General features: G+C 35.2%; 1 protein-coding gene across 1 annotated transcript; it reads right to left on the reverse strand.

Moving 5' to 3' along the window:
- Nucleotides 1-12,555: 12,555 nt before the first annotated feature.
- LOC145619297 (ubiquitin fusion degradation protein 1 B-like) lies at nucleotides 12,556-18,222 on the reverse strand. The gene is made up of 10 exons (XM_081673963.1): nucleotides 18,069-18,222; nucleotides 17,733-17,782; nucleotides 16,389-16,466; nucleotides 15,879-15,903; nucleotides 15,763-15,795; nucleotides 15,557-15,678; nucleotides 15,328-15,458; nucleotides 14,480-14,700; nucleotides 13,094-13,344; nucleotides 12,556-12,936 (listed from the first exon to the last, which is right to left on the reverse strand). The coding sequence occupies exons 2-10, from the start codon at nucleotides 17,733-17,735 to the stop codon at nucleotides 12,844-12,846; spliced, it is 957 nt and encodes a 318-aa protein (XP_081530089.1). The 5' UTR covers nucleotides 17,736-17,782; nucleotides 18,069-18,222; the 3' UTR covers nucleotides 12,556-12,843.
- Nucleotides 18,223-21,464: the final 3,242 nt, after the last annotated feature.

Consider the following 21,464-nt stretch of genomic DNA (forward strand, 5'->3'; position numbering starts at 1 on the left):
TATATGGTTCCAAACGTCATTATATGACCCTAAGATTTATTCCCTAGAGTCTCAAGACTTGTAGCCACTAGGCCCCGTAACATCAAAAATTCCTCAAAAAGCGTGAATTATAGCCTTCAATTTTGGAATTTTTTGACCTTTTATCGCCCGGAAATAAAAATTGCCGAGATTTTTAGCATAGTCCCTAATACCCTTCGGGACTCCAATTGGGTGGGTGGAACCATCTAATTTGCCTTTAAACAGTCAATTTACCCGTTCGAACTTGTACCGATTTTGTGAAAAGAACCCTACCACGGACAATTTTGACAACATATAATGCTCATATATATATGGTTCCAAATGTCATTATATGACTCTTAGATGTATCCCTTAAGGTCTCAAGACTTTTCCCCACAGGGCCCCCGTAACATCAAAAATTCCTCAAAAAACGTGGATTATAGCATTCAATTCTGGAATTTTTTGGACCTTTTTTCTCCTAGAAATAAAAATTGCCGAGATGTTTACCATGGTCCCTAATACACTCCGGGAGTCCAATTGGGTGGGTGGAACCATCCAATTTACCTTAAAACGGTCAATTTACCCGTTTGAAACTTGCAACGATTTTGTGAAAAAAAGCCTACCACAAGGAAAGTTTACTTTCGCCTTTTGACAATCCAACTGACTGAAAGGGGTATCCGCTTTGACGACATATAATGCTCATATATAGTTCCAAACGTCATTATATGACCCTAAGATGTATCCCCTAAGGTCTCAAGACTTTTCGCCACTAGGTCCGTACGTAACCTTCAATTTTGGAATTTTTTTACCTTTTTTCGCCCAGAAATAAAAATTGGCGAGATGTTTATAGTGGTCCCTAATACCCTCCGGAAGTCCAATTGGGTGGGTTGAACCATCTAATTTCCCTTAAAACGGTCAATTTACCCGTTCAAACATTGCACCGATTTCGTGAAAAGAAGTCTACCACGGACAATTTTGACAACATATAATGCTCATGTATGGTTCCAAACGTCATTATATATCCCTAAGATTTATCCCCAAGGGTCTCTAGACTTTTCGACACGGGGCCCCATAACATAAAAAATTTCTCAAAAAGTGTGAATTATAGCCTTCAATTTTGGAATTTTTTGACTTTTTTTCGACCGGAAATAAAAATTGTCGAGATGTTTACCATAGTCCCTATTACCCTCCGGGAGTCCAATTGGGTGGGTGGAACCATCTAATTTTCCTTAAAACGGTCAATTTACACGTTTGAAACTTGCATCGATTTCGTGAAAAGAAGCCTACCACGGACAATTTTGACAACATATAATGCTCATATATGGTTCCAAACGTCATTATATGACCCTAAGCTGTATCCCCTAGGGTCCAAAGACTTTTCGCCAGAGAGCCCCGTAACAAAAAAAAATTTCCTCAAAAAGCGTGGATTATAACCTTCAATTTTGGAATTTTTTTTTTGACCTCTTTTCTCCCAGAAATAAAAATTGCCGAGATGTTTATTACCAAGGTCACTAATACCTTCCGAGAGTCCAATTGGGTGGGTGGAACCATCCAATTTGTTTTAAAACGGTCAATTTATCCGTTCGAAAGTTACACCGATTTCATGAAAAGAAGTCTACCACGAACAATTTTAACAACATATAATGCTCATATATGGTTCCAAATGTCATTATATAACCCTAAAATGTATCCCTTAGGGTCTCAAGACTTTTCGCCACAGGGCCCCGTAACATAAAAAATTTCTCAAAAAGCGTGGATTATAGCCTTCAATTTTGGAAAATTTTGAGCTTTTTCGACCGGAAATAAAAATTGTCGAGATGTTTACCATGGTCCCTAATACCCTCCGGGAGTCGAAATGGGTGAGTGGAACCATCCAATTTGCCTTTAAACAGTCAATTTACCCGTTCGAAATTTGCACCGATTTCGTGAAAAAAAGCCTACCACGGACAATTTTATCAACATATATAATGCTCATATATGGTTCCAAATGTTATTATATGACCCTAAGATGTATCCCCTAGGGTCTCAAGACTTTTCGCCACTAGGCCCCGTAACTTCAAAAATTCCTCAAAAAGCGTGGATAACCTTCAATTTTGGAACTTTTTGACCTCCTTTCGCCTGGAAATAAAAATTGCCGAGATATTTACCATAGCCCCTAATACCCTCCAGGACTCCAATTGGGTGGGTGGAACAATCCAATTTGCCTTAAAACGGTCAATTTACCCGTTCGAAACTTTCACCGATTTCGTGAAAATAAGCCTATCAGGGACAATTTTGACAACATATGATGCTCATATATGGTTCCAAACGTCATTATATGACCCTAAGATGTATCCCCTATGGTCTCAAGACTTTTCACCACTAGGCCCCGTAACATCAAAAAATTCCTTAAAAAACGTGGATTATAGCCTTCAATTTTGGAATTTTTTGACCTTTTTTGGCTCGGAAATAAAAATTGCCGAGATGTTTACCATAATCCCTAATACCCTCCGAGAATCCAATTGGGTGGGTGGAACCTTCCAATTTGCCTTAAAACGGTCAATTTACTCGTTTTCGTACACGCCTATTGTATTGGCTATAAGCTCTCACGTGGCCTGTATATAGCCAGATAATTATCATATATGGGTTAGAAACAATATTATCTGACCCCAGGATGCATCCCGTAATGTTCCGTGAAATTCCGACAGCGGGTCCTGACACCTCTTAAACCCCTGCTGTGGGACTGTAATCGGGCGGCGGGCGCTTGCGTCGTTTCTAGCCCGGATTCCGACTTAGAGGCGTTCAATCATAATCTAGCACACGGTAGCTTCGCGCCACTGGCTTTTCATCCAAGCGCGATGAACAATTGTGTGAATCAACGGTTGCTCTCGTACCTGGTTGAATTACCATTGCGACATTGTCATCGTTAGGATAAAACTAACTTGTCTCTAAACCCAGTTCACGTTCCCTATTGGTGAGTGAACAATCCAACACTTGGTGAATTCTGCTTCACAATGATGGGAAGAGCCGACATCGAAGGATCAAAAAGTAACGTCGCTATGAACGCTTGGCTGCCACAAGCTAGTTATCCCGACGGTAACTTTTCTGACACCTCTAGCTTTAAATTCAAAAGGTCTAAAGGATTGTTCAATCAACCTTATGCATGAATGCTTGATAGTGTTGTTACATATGTCACATGATGAGCACAAATCATTTGTACGATGCCTTGTTAGAGGACCAACCGATCCACTCAACCTAACATACTTGAATCTCAAACTCAATGGTAAAGATAAGTCAAGCTTAGGTCCACATCAACCATATTATCCTAACTTCTCCAACTAGCTTGACCTAAAATTGTTTTCCTTTTTGCTAACTCGTACAATAGGGCTCTAATAATTTAACGTAAACTCTCTCAATCTCCCCTTCTTGTGCTCTAATATAAGGACCCACTAAAGATACGAAGTGTTTTGGTTTTTTTCAAAGAAAATTCCTTGAGAATCGGGTGCATACCTAGTGGCTCCTTGACTTCTCTATAAAAGAGTAGATCAACCTAATACAAATAAACAAACTCACAAACAAAAACACACAAATAGAACCAAAAGTTTCCAATTTATTAATTTGCAAACATGCAATGCTATCCTGCCCCTCCAACTCAAGGCTGTCCTCAGCAGCAAGTTTGTCCTCCACAATTTATCCCTAACCACGGGTATGGAGGCGGCTTCTATTCCGGGGGTGACGTGAACCATTCCGGCATCCAAAAGAATGGAGACATCAAAGTCGGAAATAACAAGGTGAAATCCGGGGGTGTCGATATTGATACAATTGGTGGTAACCATAACAATCAATGTGGACAACAAACCACAGGCAATATTTCCTTAGGCAATATTGGTTGTTAATTACGTATCAATTTCATGGCCTAATATATACTAGACTATCAAATACGTACTTTTCAAATAAGACTTGTTGTTGGGGGACTTGGGGATTTGCAAGCTGTGAAATTTCTGCTTTAATTATGTAATACAATTTGCGCCTATTTTGTACTCAATACATATTTATGTGTCATAATATAAACTACGTATCATATTATCTTGTATACGAGTAACATGAACTGTGAATTGGAGTAAAACGACTCACCTTGCATGAGAGTCCATGTTCATATTATATAAAAACTAATTACTATAAGTATATATTTTTCCTTATTCTTCCTTCTATTATGAAGTTTTTGTGCTAAACTTTTTTAGCTTTAAAAAAATATCATACATAATTGTTTAGTTCATGTATGCTATCATTCTTGAAGTACAAATTCTTTGATGAAAAAATGGCATGATGATGAAGTTGATTAATAAGTATGAATCTTGGGGTTAATATTGAAATCATTAACAAATAATCAGATGATCCGATCCATAATAATTAGCACCAAATCACCAATGTATATGATATATCTCAATCTTTTTTTTTTTTTTTTTGACAAGATATATCTCAATCTAAGAACCAAGTCCAAATGAAGATTTATTACTTTTTGTTTATTTCCTTCATGCTTTCATGCATGCGCCAAGCCATTTGCGCTCGTATACTACGAAGTATAATATAATCACACATAGTATATAGTGTTACAAAGTCCCCATTTAATATGTTTATTTGAATTATTGAAGGCATAATCTTCTAATTTGACAAGGATAATTGAAGTTGTTAGCAATGTTCAAATAGAAGTAATTCTAAATGACGATATATACTAAAATATAAATCGATTACTTTACAAAGAAGATTTTAAGATGTTATATGAGGATTTAACATATTATTAATTAGTCGACACCATCAATGACATTATTCTAAATGAGATACTCCGTGCTATAGCAAATTAGCTCGTCGTAATAGAGATATAAAATGTTTTTCCTATGTCAAGCATAAAAAAAGAAAGTGAGGTAGATAAGAAGAAGAGCATCAATGCTCCAATTAACGTTTACGGCCTGTAATATATGTTGAACAAAAGCAAATTCCTATTTTTGCATCAAAAGATCAACATCATACATATGGGTTCGGTATTTCTCCAAATTCAAATTAAAGTTTTATGCGAAGATAAGTTCAAAGGTGGGTTTATAACGACATATTCTCTCCTAAGGCATTCTTTCGGTCATAAATGTTGCTCAACAAATATTATTCCATGTTGCTTCAAAATCTAGAATAATATCAAGTGTGTAACCACACACTATGTAACATAATCGATACAATTAGATCGAGGTTATGTGAGAGTTGCATAATTAACACGATACAACTAATTAATTACCTACCAGCATATACTAATATGTACTTATGTTCTAGATCATAACTTGTAAATTTGTAATCTTTCAATAAAACAAAATGTTGTATTCTTATACATTCATATGTATATTTTTGAAGAAGGTGACCATTCAATGATGAGGTGCTCGTTTTCACCTATTAAAGTTCTTGGACGCAACAAATTTATTTGCAAAAGATCACCCTTCTTTTATGGTTCATCTAACTAATCTAGAGTGACTTATCATACTATTGAGGGGTGACTATTTGATTCTGAGTCTCAATTCCTGTGAATCTCACTCATAAATGAGTGGAATTGGTCACATCAAAGGCCAATTGAATTCACAAATGGACAACCACGCACACAAAGATAATAAGACTATGAAAGAATAATGAAAAGAGAAGAACCCTTATCAAATGACATAAATCATGCATGGGAATAATAATATAATATAATTTAAAGGTCAGGAAAATGCCCTATTGAGTTAGAACCTCGCATAAGTTAACTTGTCACGGGTAGTGAAGGAGTCATGGTAAGCTAGGGAAAAGGACCCCCACCCCAAAAGATCGAGTCTCATAGTGGGAAGATTTGATATCACAACGAACCATGCAACCTCATGGTTGTGAGATAAAAATCTTTCTACTAGATCAGGCCTTGCTTGGTATGCATTGCATGAGAATAATCTACAGTCTTCATCATATGTTACTTGTGCACGACTAGGACAACATATGCATATTCCTAGCCCATGATAGCTAGGAATATATTTCATGAACAATAGTATTAGCTCATACAAAGTAAAGTAGTAATTTTACTTAGAATCAGGTACTAAGTGCTTCCTTTACCCCTCTATAAATTGGTAAAATTCATCTAGCAAAACTTACACAAAACCATACATTACATACAAAAACTTAGTATAAATTAAACAAGCTAAGCTAATTAATTAAGCTTCCTCAAATATAGAAACCATGCAACAACAAGTTATTCAACCTCCTCCTCAAACTCAACATAGTTATCCTCAAGGTCCTCAACCATATCATCATCATCCTCCTCCAACTAGCTACTACCCTCATCCCCCTCCCCACCATCACTACGGCTATCCTTCGCCGTATTTTTACCCTGCGGCTCCTCCTCACTACTATAACCCCTCTCCTTTCCCTGCTGGCAGCACGTTCAACGCGGGTGGCAACACAAATGGATCCGGGATACAGAAGAATGGAGATGTCAATGTTGGTAATAGTAAAGAGAAATCCGGGGGTGTTGATATTGGTTCGATTGGTGGAAATCATGGCAATCAAGGCGGGCAACAATCTTCCGGAAATATTACTGCTGGCAACATTGGGTGTTAATCATTCAATCACATAGTTAAAGGCCACGATTTCGTGTTGTTCGATCAAATAAAGCTTATATCAACTTAATTTGCTACTTACCAGCTTGTGTGTTAAGATGTGCTACTCCAATTAGTATACTTATTTTATGTACGTACCATTAAAAATATGTGCAATATATATAATGTATGGTATGAATTAATGGCTTGAGGTATATTATTTCTTTTGTGATACATATCAAGCTATCATAATTTGTATTTTCCATGTAATTACTTGGAGTAGAAGCTTAGTATGAGCAACAAGCAATTGATCATCCGATTAACAAGGGCTAATTGCTTGTTTTAATTAACTTTTATCAACAACATATTTAATGACAGACATAACTAACATAAGCCATGCATATATGGTTAATGAATTGCTAAACTTAGCTTAGGTACAATTTTACCCTAGCTTGAAACAATTGTGTTTGTGCAAATTAAATCCACCGTCATATTATATCAATCATAAATAGATTATAAATAGAATGAACTACCTATCATTATTAACCCATGAAATTATGATGAGGATTAGATATGGCACCACCTAATTGCCGCTCCGATCCATTATAGACTGCGTATTGGTATGAACCCGAAATCATTCAAATATTCAACCACACCGATCTATAGTCATGTTGAGTGATCATCTTACTGAACTTATTTACACTGAACTTATTTCGTAGTTGAGGATGTGTAATAGTGTGTGTCTATGTATATACTACCTCCATTAATTATTATGTGCAACTTTAGGGTATTATTTGTGAGATATAAAATATTCCAAAGTTACACATAATAATTAACGGAGGTAGTATAAGATTATAACAACATACTCTAGGGCTTGAACTATGAATTGAATGTTTTTGTAGTCTCGGTAGTTGTTCTGCCTCCTAGAGGCTAGAGCAATGTTTATAGTTTCATTGATCGATCATTAGTGTTTCGGGTAAAAACAAGATGGACTAAAGAAAGCCCTTAGATGTTTGAAGACGAGTTCGGTCCGAAGATCTTTGGGCTGAGGATTTCCTACACAGCAAAGCACGTTAATTGGCCTCGGGGGTTTGCCTAAGATGTTTAGTGCTTCAGGCTAATGACGGGTCTATTATACCCATGGAATAGTAAATAATGTGGGACTCTTAGGAGTTAGGACACATGGAAAGCTCTCAGCACATGAGCTGGTTTAGAGGCTTTCCTTTGTCTTTTGGGCTTTGCTTGCACTAACTTGTGGCTCCAAACACACTTGTTTGGCTTATTGGGCTTGAGAATCCAATTATATACATGAGGCCATATTGACACTTAAGCAATTAGTTTCCAATATCCATACCCATATTAGATTATTGATTGACAATACAAGAATATGACAAAGGGTACTTGAGGTGAAACTAAGGGTCTGTTCACATTTAATTTATTTTCAGTTCAGTTCGGCTCCAATCAATTCAGTTCAGCTCAGCTCCTAATTTCCCTCTCTCATAAAATATTCATTTCAGCTCAGTTCGGTTCAGTTCAATTCAATTCAGCTCCAATCAATTCAGCTCAGTTCATTTCAGCTTAGTTTAGTAAATGTGAACAGGCCCAAGAGCCCAAAACTCCAAGTAGCTAGTATAGCACCACGTACCCGTTACAACTATATGTTTGTGTATGTCACCTTGTAAGACTAGAGCAACTACATTAGTCTATACCACTTTGACTCTTCAATAAAACCAAGGGATTATGGAAAGAACTTCATGCAATCTCAAAGAAAGTTCATAAAGCACCCTCATGATAGAAAATAACGGCTATACTTGTATATAATCAGAACACAAAACTTATTCCAACCATTTACACGTTGTAAAGAATAAAGAGCTCATTTTAGTGGAACAAGAATAACAAAATCAACTCATAAAACAATTAAAAATTTCATGTTGCTATACTTGTATCACCAAAAACTTGAACAAATTCAATGAAAACTATTGAAAATTACTACTCAGATCGTACTTCACTAATTGAACGGAATCAGGTTCCCAACATACCGACGTATCAACTACCTCTATAAAATAAGGAACACTTACTATTAGTTCATAATCATCAAGAAAATACAATCTATAACATACTAACATATATTAGTCTTAGTTAAGCTTTCGAAAAATCAGATTTTATGGCAATGCAGTATGCTTATGCTCAAGGTCATCAAGGATATACATATCCTCATTTTCGCGGTCCTGAAGAACCTCGTTACTTCTACCATCACCGTCCTCATCCTCCTCCTAGTACTAACTACTACCCTCCCCCGAATCATGGTTATCCTGCAGCTTACTACTCTTCAGGATCGACGAATTATATTAGTAGCAATCCTTTTGCAGGACATGTGTACAATGCTGGTGGAAACCGCTATGATGGACATGGAATACAGAGAAATGGAAATGTTAAGATTGGAAATAATGGAAGTGCTAAGAAGCGCAAAAATCGCAAGACTACAATTGTTGGAGGGTGTCATAACAATCAAGGCGGTCATCAGGTTTCAGGGGATGTAATCTTGGGTGACTTTTACTAGTTTGCTGCTATTACTACGCGTCATTAAGTTTATACTTAAGCTATTTGAAAGGTTTGTGTGCCTAATGTAATAAAAAAAAAAATGGTCTACTTATTGGAGTGCTGCTGTATTGCTACTGTTAGTTCGACTCTACTGATGTATCAGAGTATTGATTTCAGTCTGTACGACGACTGTACTATGTATTGTATTTGTTTTCATCTGTATTGCTACCACATCAGGCTTCTGCCTAATGTTATACAGTACATCATATTATAGGTATTATTTGTATTGAATTATCAGATAATTAGTCATGATTATTTATTCATAAACTACTGGTTTAAGTAAACGGTCTCTGACAATATACCTGATAGTTGTTCATTGAGCTGAAATAATCATCTTGGTTCCAAATCACATCAAAAAATGTATGATTGGTTTCTTATATTGTCAATTAGACATCTCTTATTGAAGCGACAGGAAGAACACATATATTCTTCTAGCTAGTTTCCGAAAAGGCTGTTATCTATCGTTGATTGTATATCCTTCATCCGGATATACTAGACACTACCCTAGTGAATTCTGGACAACGAAAGTGACAACTAAATCTGAACAGTCAACCAAAAAGTATTGTTTAGGATAAGTAGTTAAAATAATATAAGACTTGCTGGAAAAAAGAGTAAAACAGAATAGTTCAGACTCCAAAATTACTGCTGATAGAATAGTGAATCGCGCAACCTCAGGAGAACAATTGGTAGATCAACATAATCACATATTCAACCTCAGGAAAACATGTGGTTAGTGATCTCTCTTAATTAGTCAAAGAGATTATCAACTAATTTAGTGTCACACTTCAACTAATTTAGTGTAATTTATTGATGCTTACAGCCTATGTTACTCTGACAAGCTTGATCACTCGTATTGCAGGTCTATGGTCCAAAGTTAAGATTCAGATTCGGCCATGTTAAAAATTTGCTTTGTATATTTAGTCAACAAAAAGGTTTTATAATCTATACAATAGTCTACGTGTTGAGTATTCGACACAAGTAGTTGTAATTAAAAACGGAGTAGCTTACAACTATATTATTTCCCGATAAAGACTAGTCTTATACTCCTATAAGCTACAGCAGCCTGCACCACTATTTATCAGACCAATATGAAAAGAAATTGATCACATGTCAAGAAACTTCAATCTTATGAATCTTGCTTTAGTTTTGACAAATTATGATTTGAATGAAAAAAAAGGACACTAACACTAGTGACCACTTTACCAAAATCAAACGTTTTATATGATGATTATGATTTGATCATGATTTTCTCAAATTTAATACATGTCTAAGAATAAAGTGTACATGATAATGGAGCAGAAATTTCAAGTTTTTAATGATTATTTCATATACTTGTATTAAACATTAGTAATTCACATGCGTTTTTATACCACTAATCTTGAGCTAGTACATAGAAAATACAACATTAATAAACAGAATCAGGTACCAAACATATTGCTGCATATTATCTTTCTACATAAATATGTTACTCATCAAATTAACACAACACACAGCAAACCGTACTAAGCATAACTCGATTCTAAGCCTTCGAATTAAGCCAATGGAGTACGGTTTTTCACAAGGTTGTCAAGGATATCCTTACTATCCTCCACCTTCTCCTCCCACTGATTACTACCCTCCTCTTAACCATGATATTCCTATAGATTACTACCCTTCTGAATCTCCAAACTACTATTACAACGATCCTTATACCGGGAATTCATTTAATACGGGTGGCAATTGTTATACAGGACACGGTATGCAGAGAAATGGAGATGTTATACTTGAAGCTGGATCAAATCATGGCAGTCAAACTGCTGGGTACAAACGTCGTAATCCCAGGTTTGTTGGTGGATGTCATGGTAATCAAGGCGGTCATCAGGTGTCTGGGAATGTTATCTTAGGTAACATGTAAGTATGTAACTGCACGTCAATACAACGCGCAGTTAATGATCATTTTTTTTCATATTTGCAATTTGTGTGACTGATGTAATAAACGCCAAAGGTCTATTTGATTTGAGTATGTAGTGTGTATTGTGTGATTTTTTTGAAGCTATTAATTGTTTCAGGATTTTTTCCAAGTTGATATTGAGTATAAGCTACTGAGTGATGATCGTTTTCTTAAATTACTCTACATTTAGCACTATTTGTGCTCATAGTTCCAAATCCCGAGTTTAAAGTTTATTTTGAAACAGAGGGATACAAATCTGTTGGCCTATAGGGTCCCTTCCTTTGCGGAGAAAGCCTAATATTTTGTGTAATTGTGGAGGCAACTATGTTATGATTCTTAGCCCATATTAAAGTTTCTTTGTTACCTTGGAGTTCAATTTTGGAATTAGTAGCCATTGGACAAAAATGGAGTCCTCCCAACACTTTGAGTACAAATTTTCCATAATTGAACTAAATGCTATACTAAGAACAGAAATCCCAAGTTTGGACGCCAAATATACCTCAAGAGCATTATAGAAGCCGAATGGCATCAGAAACCGTTCATACAAGCTTTGCTTTGTCACAAAGGCGGCTTTACACTCATCTCCTTCACAACGTTTCCAGATTTGGAGATAACACATGCTTAAATCTATCTCACGGAATATCACCCCTAAATGGCTAGACTTAACACTTGTGCAAACTCAAAACATAAATTACAGCACTTTACTTACAACAGAATCAGTACTGCTGCATTCTCCCTTACTCTATATAAAGAGGCAAATCATACAAACTTCTTAGCTAAGAAAACCTCATTCAAAAATGCAGCCCTCGTTTCCTCAAAATTATTACTATCCTCCTCCCGGTAATTACTACTCTCCTCCTCCTCCTCCAACTCCGCCTCATTGTAATTACTATGGTCATGTGTACCATGGTTATTACCCTTCACCTTCAAGCTATTATTACAACCCTTTTCCTGGAAGTTGGTTCAACGTTGGTGGCAACCAGCATAGTGGAACTGGAACACAGAGAAACGGAAGCCTTATACTAGGAAATGGATCCGAGCTCAGCAATCAAACTGTCAGGCAAGAACATCATAAGGCCACCATCATTGGTGGTTGTCATGGCAATCAAGGTGGCCATCAGGTATCCGGCAATATCAACTTAGGTGACATTTAGACTATTTATACCTAATGCTCTTACTATTCACAGTCTGAGTCCCGCCTTGATGGGCTCTTACGAGTAATAGTTTTAAGCTTTGTCATGCTTTGTGTGTTAGATTACTGTCTGGAAATTCGGGGTATTTTCATATACTAAGTATAATACATAGAAATTCTATGCATTCCAATAATTAAAGGCTTTACGTATATATAACTCTCAATGTCTAATTAACTCCCAAAAAAAATCCGAGGAAAATATAACTGACATGGGAGCAAGAAATGAAACACATAAATGAAACTATATGAGTGGAAGATAAAAACCTTGGTACAAAAGCAATAGACAGAAATCACAGAATCGGATCTTTAAAATTTTAAAGGGAAACATTTCGAGCAATTTCGATTCGTGTAGACTGATGAAAATTTGAGCAAATGGACCAAAAGTCTATAACTTATATAACAGGTAACTAGTTTTTTGGTCCAACTCAAAATCAAGAACCTATTCTAACGTTTTGATGGTACAACCAAAGTGTTCAATTTTTGTGTTTTCAACCGAATCAACACTGCGACAGTGAACTGTTAAGTGACATAAATATACCAGTAGATCAACCCCTCAGTGAATATTTCTTTCCTTGAAAAGGCTGGAACTTTGGCTCTTCTTTTTGAGGCTCCTCTGGTTTCTTTTCTTTAGCAGGTTCCTGTATAAATTATGCAACATTGGTAAATAATTGATGTGAATCATTTGATCAAAAGCTTCACAGAACAGGTTAAGCAAAAAAAAAAAAAAGAAAAAAAAACATTTGATCAAAAGCTTCAAGAATTAATGGGAAGAAAAAAGGTGATATGAAATAGTACCTTTGGTGCCTCCTTAGTAGGTCGATTGGCGTTGGAACCAAAAACAAGCTTTCCTTGTGATTGGCGATTGGTGCTCTGGGAGCTAGACCCTGCAGCAGACTTCCCAGCCCTAGAGGCAAGGGCAGGCTGCTTATCTTTGGATACCGAGGTAGAAGCAGGAGGAGGTGTCGGTTGTGCAGGCTTACCATCCAAGCGCCTTCCAACACCAGTAAAGGGGTTGAATTTTGGCTCTTCAGCTGGAGGTTCTTCATCTGCACCAATGCCAATATTTAGCATTTACTTATCTAAACATCTGTTGCACAAGTCTACCAAGTTGACATGATCCCATTCCCAAGTAATTCTACTGAAATTCCACAGTATCATTTTCACCTCGCAAGCCATAAACATTAATTTCCTTCCAGGAACAAAACTTGCTGTTACGTAAAGCAATTAATGCCACTGTAACAAGGTTCAGCATATTCAAGTTGTCATTTCTGATGATTTTCTCCTATAGAGAAAACCTCCTTTATTTATTAAGCATCATCAAGTTGAGAAGTACAGTACATTGAGTAAATAATTCTTGACAAGTTTTTTCCATCCTACTAAATTATTAAGGCTTTAGTAACCCAGATAAATCCTAACATTTTGGCCATACTGGTTCCTACCAAATTCACACAAGCTATAAGTTACTCAAAGAAAATCAAGAAGACAACACCAAAGAGATTTGATATTGTTTTAAGCTACTTGTATAGATTAACAACAAAATCACTGTTATTAGGAAAATTATAAAGGGACCAAGCTCATTCACAATATGTTAACCAATTGATACAAAATATTTGCTTCAATGGCATTACTGCAGTTTCATGATTCTCATCAAGTAGCTCCTACCATTGGCTAATAGTTTCATTTATTTACGCATTTCAAATTAGTGGACAAAACATCAAGAACTATTTGATACCTATTTAAGGAAAAGAGAAGGATTCTAGCTACAAAGATCTCCAGAATGTTTTTCTTTTTTTTTTTCCTTAGATTGAGTACAAAAGAAAAAGCCATATGTATTAGATTTTAATTACTTCATGCAGTAGTGAATAGTGATAAAGCTATTATTCTCACTAACAATAATAGAGACACAATAAATTTCTCAGTATAATCAAACTTCAACTAGGAATTAAGTCCGACACTCAACAAAATTTAAGGACATACGGAATACTTACAAAATCAAATATTTAAGAGTGGCTCCATATAATCTCCAGAATGAGGGATTACTCTTGGCAGATTAGTTAATGGCGACTATATAAAAGTTAAACATATGTATTGTTGGAAGAAAGAAAAACATTTAAACAAGCATGTAACCAAATAAGCCCCGTGTCCCATCAAATGCAAAGAGAGTAAAGAGATTGTGCAAACCTTGAGCTGGTGCCTTGCCAGGAGCAGATATTGCAGGTCTTTCAGGCTCTTTATAATCAAGAGGAGGGGCAAAGTCCACCTCACAGTCTGTCTCGATTATACTAATTGCATGAGAGGGCTTTGTTTCAATAATGTCAATGTAATACTTCTTGTTATTATATGCCACCATGATGCTGTCTCCAGAGGTCAAGCATGAATAATTTCTCAAAGTAGTCTCCAAACTGCACAAGGGGATAAGTACACAATGGTAAGAAAAACTTAAGTATATTTACTTAGCCACACACCATTATAAAAGATGCAGATAATGGATGACTAGACTTCAAAATCGTATAGATGATCAACTTGTGATGTGAAAGAAATAGCAAATGCAACACATTGATCATGAATTCAAGCAAGCAATGATACGACTCAAGAAGCATATGGATGTATGAAACAAAAAATAATCAATATGCATTCTACTGACATGCTCAACCTCAATCTGCCAATTACATCCTCACTCTGCCAATTACATGGAGTTCTTTTTACCCCTGGAAGTGACCATTAATTTCATACAACATTCACTTGCAAAGGAATTTTATTTGAGGAACTTTTATACATAAGAATCAAAAACATCAGCAACATCATTCCCGGTATTTTTTCAGCAACCATTTTTCAACATCAAAACTAAAGATCCCACCACTTGCTCATTCAAATGTATCTGACACAGTATGAAATGATCTAAGTACCTATAGGAAACTGATCAAGAGCCATAACAACTGTTAAGGGAAGCATGATATAATCTAAACAACTAGATAACAATTCACTTCAGCTCCTGAAAATATATCTAACAAAGGGAAGAAAAAACCTACATTGCCTTTGGATTGGAGATATCCAAGAAGTCTTGTGTGTGAGGTTGCAGTTTAACATATGTCCCCTTAGGCAGAGACACACTCTTAACCCTGACAATGTCTCCCTCTTGCAAAAGCATGTTTTCCATCATCTAAGACAAATTATTATTCAACAAACAATAAGAAACTACATCGGTCATAAAAACAGTATTAGCAAGCATATAGCTAAACCAGATACATGACTGCATACCCAATATGGCATATAAATCATGCCTTCCTCAGCAATGAACTCCAGAACACCACAGTGAGACACTCGATTTGCACCATCATTTCGCAACTCAAAAAGCATTGGGTAGTCAATATGAAGAGAAGCTGCACAATAGAGTAATATCAGTATCACATGAAAGACCACAACATAGTTCAGAAGGCCAAGAAAGACTAATATCAGTAACTAACCTAAACGGTCAAGGGCTGATGGAGGCATAATAACTGCAACAGCATAAACAGAATCAATACGAATTTCCACAGAAAAAATAAATAAAAATGACGTTATAACAAATGAACTGACTTACTTTTATCACCACTTTCAATTTGTGGCTGAAACAGAAGAGAAAAGAACATTAGAGGTACATCCACAAGAAGAATGATGGCATGCAGAACCAGGAATTTTTGTAGATGAGGAAAACAGCTATTTACAAAGTTAAGTAATGCAACATAACACAAAGAGACATCACAGAGTAGCCAAGTGACTAAGACCATACAGACAAAACTAAGAAACACCCAAAAAGATACAGGTGCAGATGCTATTTACATTTTTAAAAAAAAATAATAATAATACATAAAATAAAATAAAAAAATTGGAAAAAAAAAAAAAAAAAAAAAAAAAAAAAAAAAAAAACAAAAACAAAAACTTTATTCACTTTGCAAAAAAAAAAAAAAAAAAAAAAAAGCAATAAGCCAATAACAGTTCATCAATTATTCCAAAACCATATTAGTATAGAAGATAAGCTATTTACTAATTACTCTCCGCAACATCCATTAGTTGTACAACAACAAAAAATCTATGGATAAAGTATCAGAACCTTTTCAATAAAGGACGCTGGGTAACATCGATAGGATTGCTCAAATGATCCTCCATGGTATGGATAGCCATTGAAAAACTGAAACCACAGGAAAATAAGCCAAAGTCAGACAAATCAACTTCAACATTTTTTATAAGGACTCAATTTACAAGCAGCCATACAGCAATTCGAACCCCTCAAATTTGACAGGGTGTAACAAGAGGAGCCATGAAGCTATCTGATCAGTTCATTAAAAGACTTATATTTGATCCAACCAACCAGCAACAACAAGTATCAGTAACTCATGCAAGATGCTTGTACCTTGACAATGATGATATGGGACAGCGTGTAAACACGGAAAGAGCTAGTACGATTTGTCCTAGTTCAAAATACTCCTCAAATATTCCAACTACCCCCAATAAACTAAGATTCAATTAAGCAAGAGAGGCTAAGGCTAAAGCATACATAACTTTCCAAACTAACGACTGACTACATCAAAATTCAACTAATAACATAGGAGAGAATTGAACACAGTGCAGAACATACAATTTGATATACACATACAAATCTATCAATGGGGCTAGAGTCTTCAATAATGCACTACGACTCAAAAGTGTCCCTAGGTGTTTACCTTTGAATCCTATTCTTCGTCATTGAAATGAAAAACATAAATGCTGCGAACCGCCCTACCCAACCCTCCTAATTTGAATTCCACACATTGAGCAACCCCCATTATTTTCTGCTTGTGTTTTTCTTTTCAGAATACACACACGTTTTCAGTATGCACTGTCAAAAATTCAATGTAGAAGCCTATACAAATCAATCTATAGACGTAGACATTGTTTGATCAATAATGTGTATCAAACTGGTTTAAGTAAAATTATGTACTAGCAAAGTAGCAAGTAATTCAGGATTATTGCGTTATTCAATCAAAAGTTTTACGCGTTTGCTAGATATAGGAGTAAGAGATTGTATGTAGCGATATAGTTATTGTCATTCTAGTTCCAAAGGCTTCCAAAGACATTAAAATTGAGTCTTTCTAATCGATCATTATAAGGAAAGTTGTCTTTGAATTCATAGGATTGAATTTATAGGTGAGCCTACATTCCAAATTTCTTTGTACCTAAAAAAGATTAGTTCATCTTTTCTTCTTTGAATTGTCTACTCTATAAAGCTTCTTTTTTTTTTTTTTTTTCCAATCCTCGTTCTCAAGGCTTTCTTCCTCAAACTTTAATCAAATTCAACCAAAATTGCATCAATCCAAAACGAATACAATCAAAATTAACCTAGAAAACAATTAATACATCGAAATCAAACCGCAAAACTAGTAACTTCAAACCTAATTACATAGTAAAACCTACTAACCATTTTTTTCTGCTAAGCTGTAAATTACGAAACCGCACACCTCAAATATCCTGCAATTCAAACCAAAAAAGATTAAAACTTTACATAAATCAACAAAATTAAATCACCGGAATAATTCTAACAATGTAAGAAGCTATCGAAATTCAAACTTAATTAAAATTAGGTCTAGTACAGAATTCAATCAACCGATCATAAACCAAAAACCCAAACAATTACAAATTATTCTTACCGATCGAGGAAAATTAAGTATAAATACATTGCAATTTAAAAGAAAATAAATTCAATCAAAACAAATAAAATTAGAATTGAAAATTAAAGCAAGAAGTAAAAGGCTACCTGAGTAAGGAGAGAGAAAATAGAGTGGAAGTGTAACGCTAGAGATTCCCAAATTTAGAAAAAACGCAAAGATGAGAGAGAAAGAGAGAGAGAGGAGAGGTGGAGGAATATAGAGAGTTGTGAAATTGGCTGAATTGCAGTTGGATTTGGAAAGATGAATCGACGATCACCTCTCCAATTGGACTTCTTAATTTTCACGCTTCTCTATTTTTTTCGGGTTTTGTTAAGCTCGTGTGTTGTCCGAGTTGTATTATACGGAGTACTTATGTTAAGTTTAGGCCTTAGCTTGTTGAATGCAAATATTATGGGAATTTTATATTTTTTGGATGGTAAATCTTTTTTTCACTTATTTAAGGAAATTTAATTTCATATGGATGTCAATAAGGATTAAGGTATTGTTTACTTTTCTTGAATAACAAGTATGTTATCTTATCTGTCCTAAAATTTATTTTATTTGAACTTTTACTTGAAATAATTTGCCTTTTCTTATTTAATTGAACTTACTCAAAATTATTAGTCTTTTCTTATTATCCTCAAAGTCAATAAAAATAAGGTGAAGATGATAAAGTTGATAAAAATTTTAGTTCAATAAAACTAAAATAGATTCCAATAAAATTTAACAAGTCAATAAGTCCAATTACACTAGTCAAATTATTGAGGTTAAGAAGGTGGGAGGAGAATTCTCAGTCATATGTTGATGGTGAGACTCGATCTTGAGTTCTTAACACCTTAAAGGCACAAAAGTTGTACACTATTTCTCTCCTTGTTTTGAAATATGCATTAATAGTAGTTAAGAACATTTTGGAACAAAATAGATGATTCGGATTATAAAGTACTCCACTTTGTTTTTTTTTTTTTTTTTTTTGAAGGGGATAAAGTACTCCACTTGAAAGTACAACTGAAAATCTAAATGTTGATATTTTTGATATTTTGAATATGTGTGTATTAATTATAACCTTTTTTTTTTCCAATTTTATTCCAAAAAAAAAATTCTTGCAACTTTACTTGTATAAATGTCGACACGAAATAGCTAGCATCCGATTCTTTTGGGCTACTTTACTACATGGACCATGGGGTTAGAACATACTTGGGCCAATCTTATCTTTGGGCCATTAGAATTTAGAAAGGCATCTATGAGTCACAAACTCACAAGATTACTCAAACTTTATCATAGTCCATCTATGTGATAGCAAAATGATGTCTAGATGCAGTAGTCCATAAGTAAACAGAACCAATGCTTCTGGTCAAAACTACCAACATCTATATATTTACGTAATATTCCCTTCGTTTTTTAAATGTTGCCCCAAATGAATTAATTGGGTATAGAGATGATACAAGTGGAAAATACCAAATGATACGAGAAAAACTCAAATGGATAACACAATACGACAAAATTTTAAGTGAAAAGAAGGAAGTGTATACGGAGTAGTTATATTAGAAAATGTCGACAGAATAGCGAATATGTCACTCACTACTAATCTTATACTCGTATAATACTTTTGTATAAGTTTTGCAAACATTATCAATTAAAACCATTAAAGTGAGGTTGAAATGGTACATTAGTTACATCGCTCTCACCTCATATTTTTGAGGTCTATGAATCAACATTCAGACTAATTTGAGAGATTTCCTTTATAATCTCCCCTCTCAAGTAAATTTGAATACTTCATACTTTGTATTCTTATATGCTAGTTATTCGATTTTATGGCTTTTCAAGATTTATTTATCTAGACAATAAATTTTAAATATTTAAATCTTTTTCAGAATCTCTATTTATTTCTTTTCCTTTTTCTTTATATTTTCAAATGTTTACTTTTTTTTTTTTTTTATGTACATATATCCTTGACCTTGAATATAAAATGAATACCATTACCTACTTTATATGTCACAAATGCTAGATGCATGGATGAAATTAATTGCACATGACAAGGGAAACCAAACTCTCAACGTGGCTACAAACATGTGCTAGTGTTCTACTTGGTCTATCGTTCTTCCCTAAATCAATCTTATACTATACCCGCATAGATGGGAAACATGATATACATATATGAAAATGATAATTTTATTGTACAGTGTATTTTCTTAGTAACCTGAAAGCAAAAATTAATGTATTTTAGTAAGCGCGGTTAACCAATGCTTGGATTATGCACCCGAGTCACAACTATTACTAGGTCTTTAGACATTTGTGTTGTGTTTAGCCTTGTACCGTGATTGAAACATAAGTAGCTAGATTAAATAGAAGCTGCAGGGCATCATATGCAATTGCATGTGATTAAGAATCGACAATCTTATGCTATTGTAAGACGAACATAGCTAAATCAAGCAGCTTCAATGCATTTAGTCTTTTCAGTCTCTGCCATATCTGGCTGTCCAGGATCAATTCTGCATTCCAAAAGGAGCAATAGCAAGACCTGAAAATCTCAGAATTTGCCATCCCAAAAATATTCGACGGTTTCTCACGTCACAAGTCACAGCAAAAGAGGGCATCCCTTGCTAAAGATCGAGCACAACTTGTAGAATGTGGGCACAATAGGAAGCAACTATGTCTGCTACCAAGGAAATGAGATCAAAATCCGCCTATCGGCCTATGCGCCTACCAAGAATGGCATATGCAGCAGAAATATCAACTTGCATTTCCTTCAACAAGAATAAACAAGCGCAGCAACTAGTGGGCATCTTGCCATCTTCTCTAGGCAGAATGATAGGAGCTAAATTATACCACAAATTAAGAGTATCCATTAAATCATCTTATTCGTAACCCCACACTATAATATATGCTTGCAAATGTCATAGTCCAACTTGACATTTTTCTTCAATGTTCACCAAAAATTCACAACATTCTAGCATCTTCTACGATATACTAGTAGGCCTGTAAGAGGTACCACACCAGCACTTGGCTTCCTACAAGCACCGTGCATTTTGTTATCGTGTAAATTGTATTCCAAACCCAATAGCCTCAAGCCGACAACTTCGTGGTCAAGAAAACACGAGCACAGAACGCCATTATGAGCCTAAAAAACACTTCGTATGACCATGACAGTTTTTAGACAAAGTCTTGATGTACACAGCTTATGCATAAAATATGTTACGATAATCAAAAAAGACAGCTAACTAGGTTACAGGAATCACACATTAGCTTTCACCACATTCAATCTCTAGCACAATTAACGGGCATATAATTAGTACCATACCAGTCAATTACGGCAAGCAAACTATATGACCTTTCAAAACTTCAAACAGCTATTGCTAAATTTGTTTTACTTACCCCACCAGCCACAAGAACCTATAGATCACATTATCACAAAATCTATATACCATTATACGCCAACAATCCATTACTCAAAAGTGTCGTAAAGTGCAAGTGCAAAGACCGAACCAAGGCCCTACACAAGATCA

Source organism: Chenopodium album, chromosome 27 (genome assembly GCF_948465745.1).
Source record: "Chenopodium album chromosome 27, dcCheAlbu1.1, whole genome shotgun sequence".
In the NCBI taxonomy this organism is placed as follows: Eukaryota; Viridiplantae; Streptophyta; class Magnoliopsida; order Caryophyllales; family Amaranthaceae; genus Chenopodium; species Chenopodium album.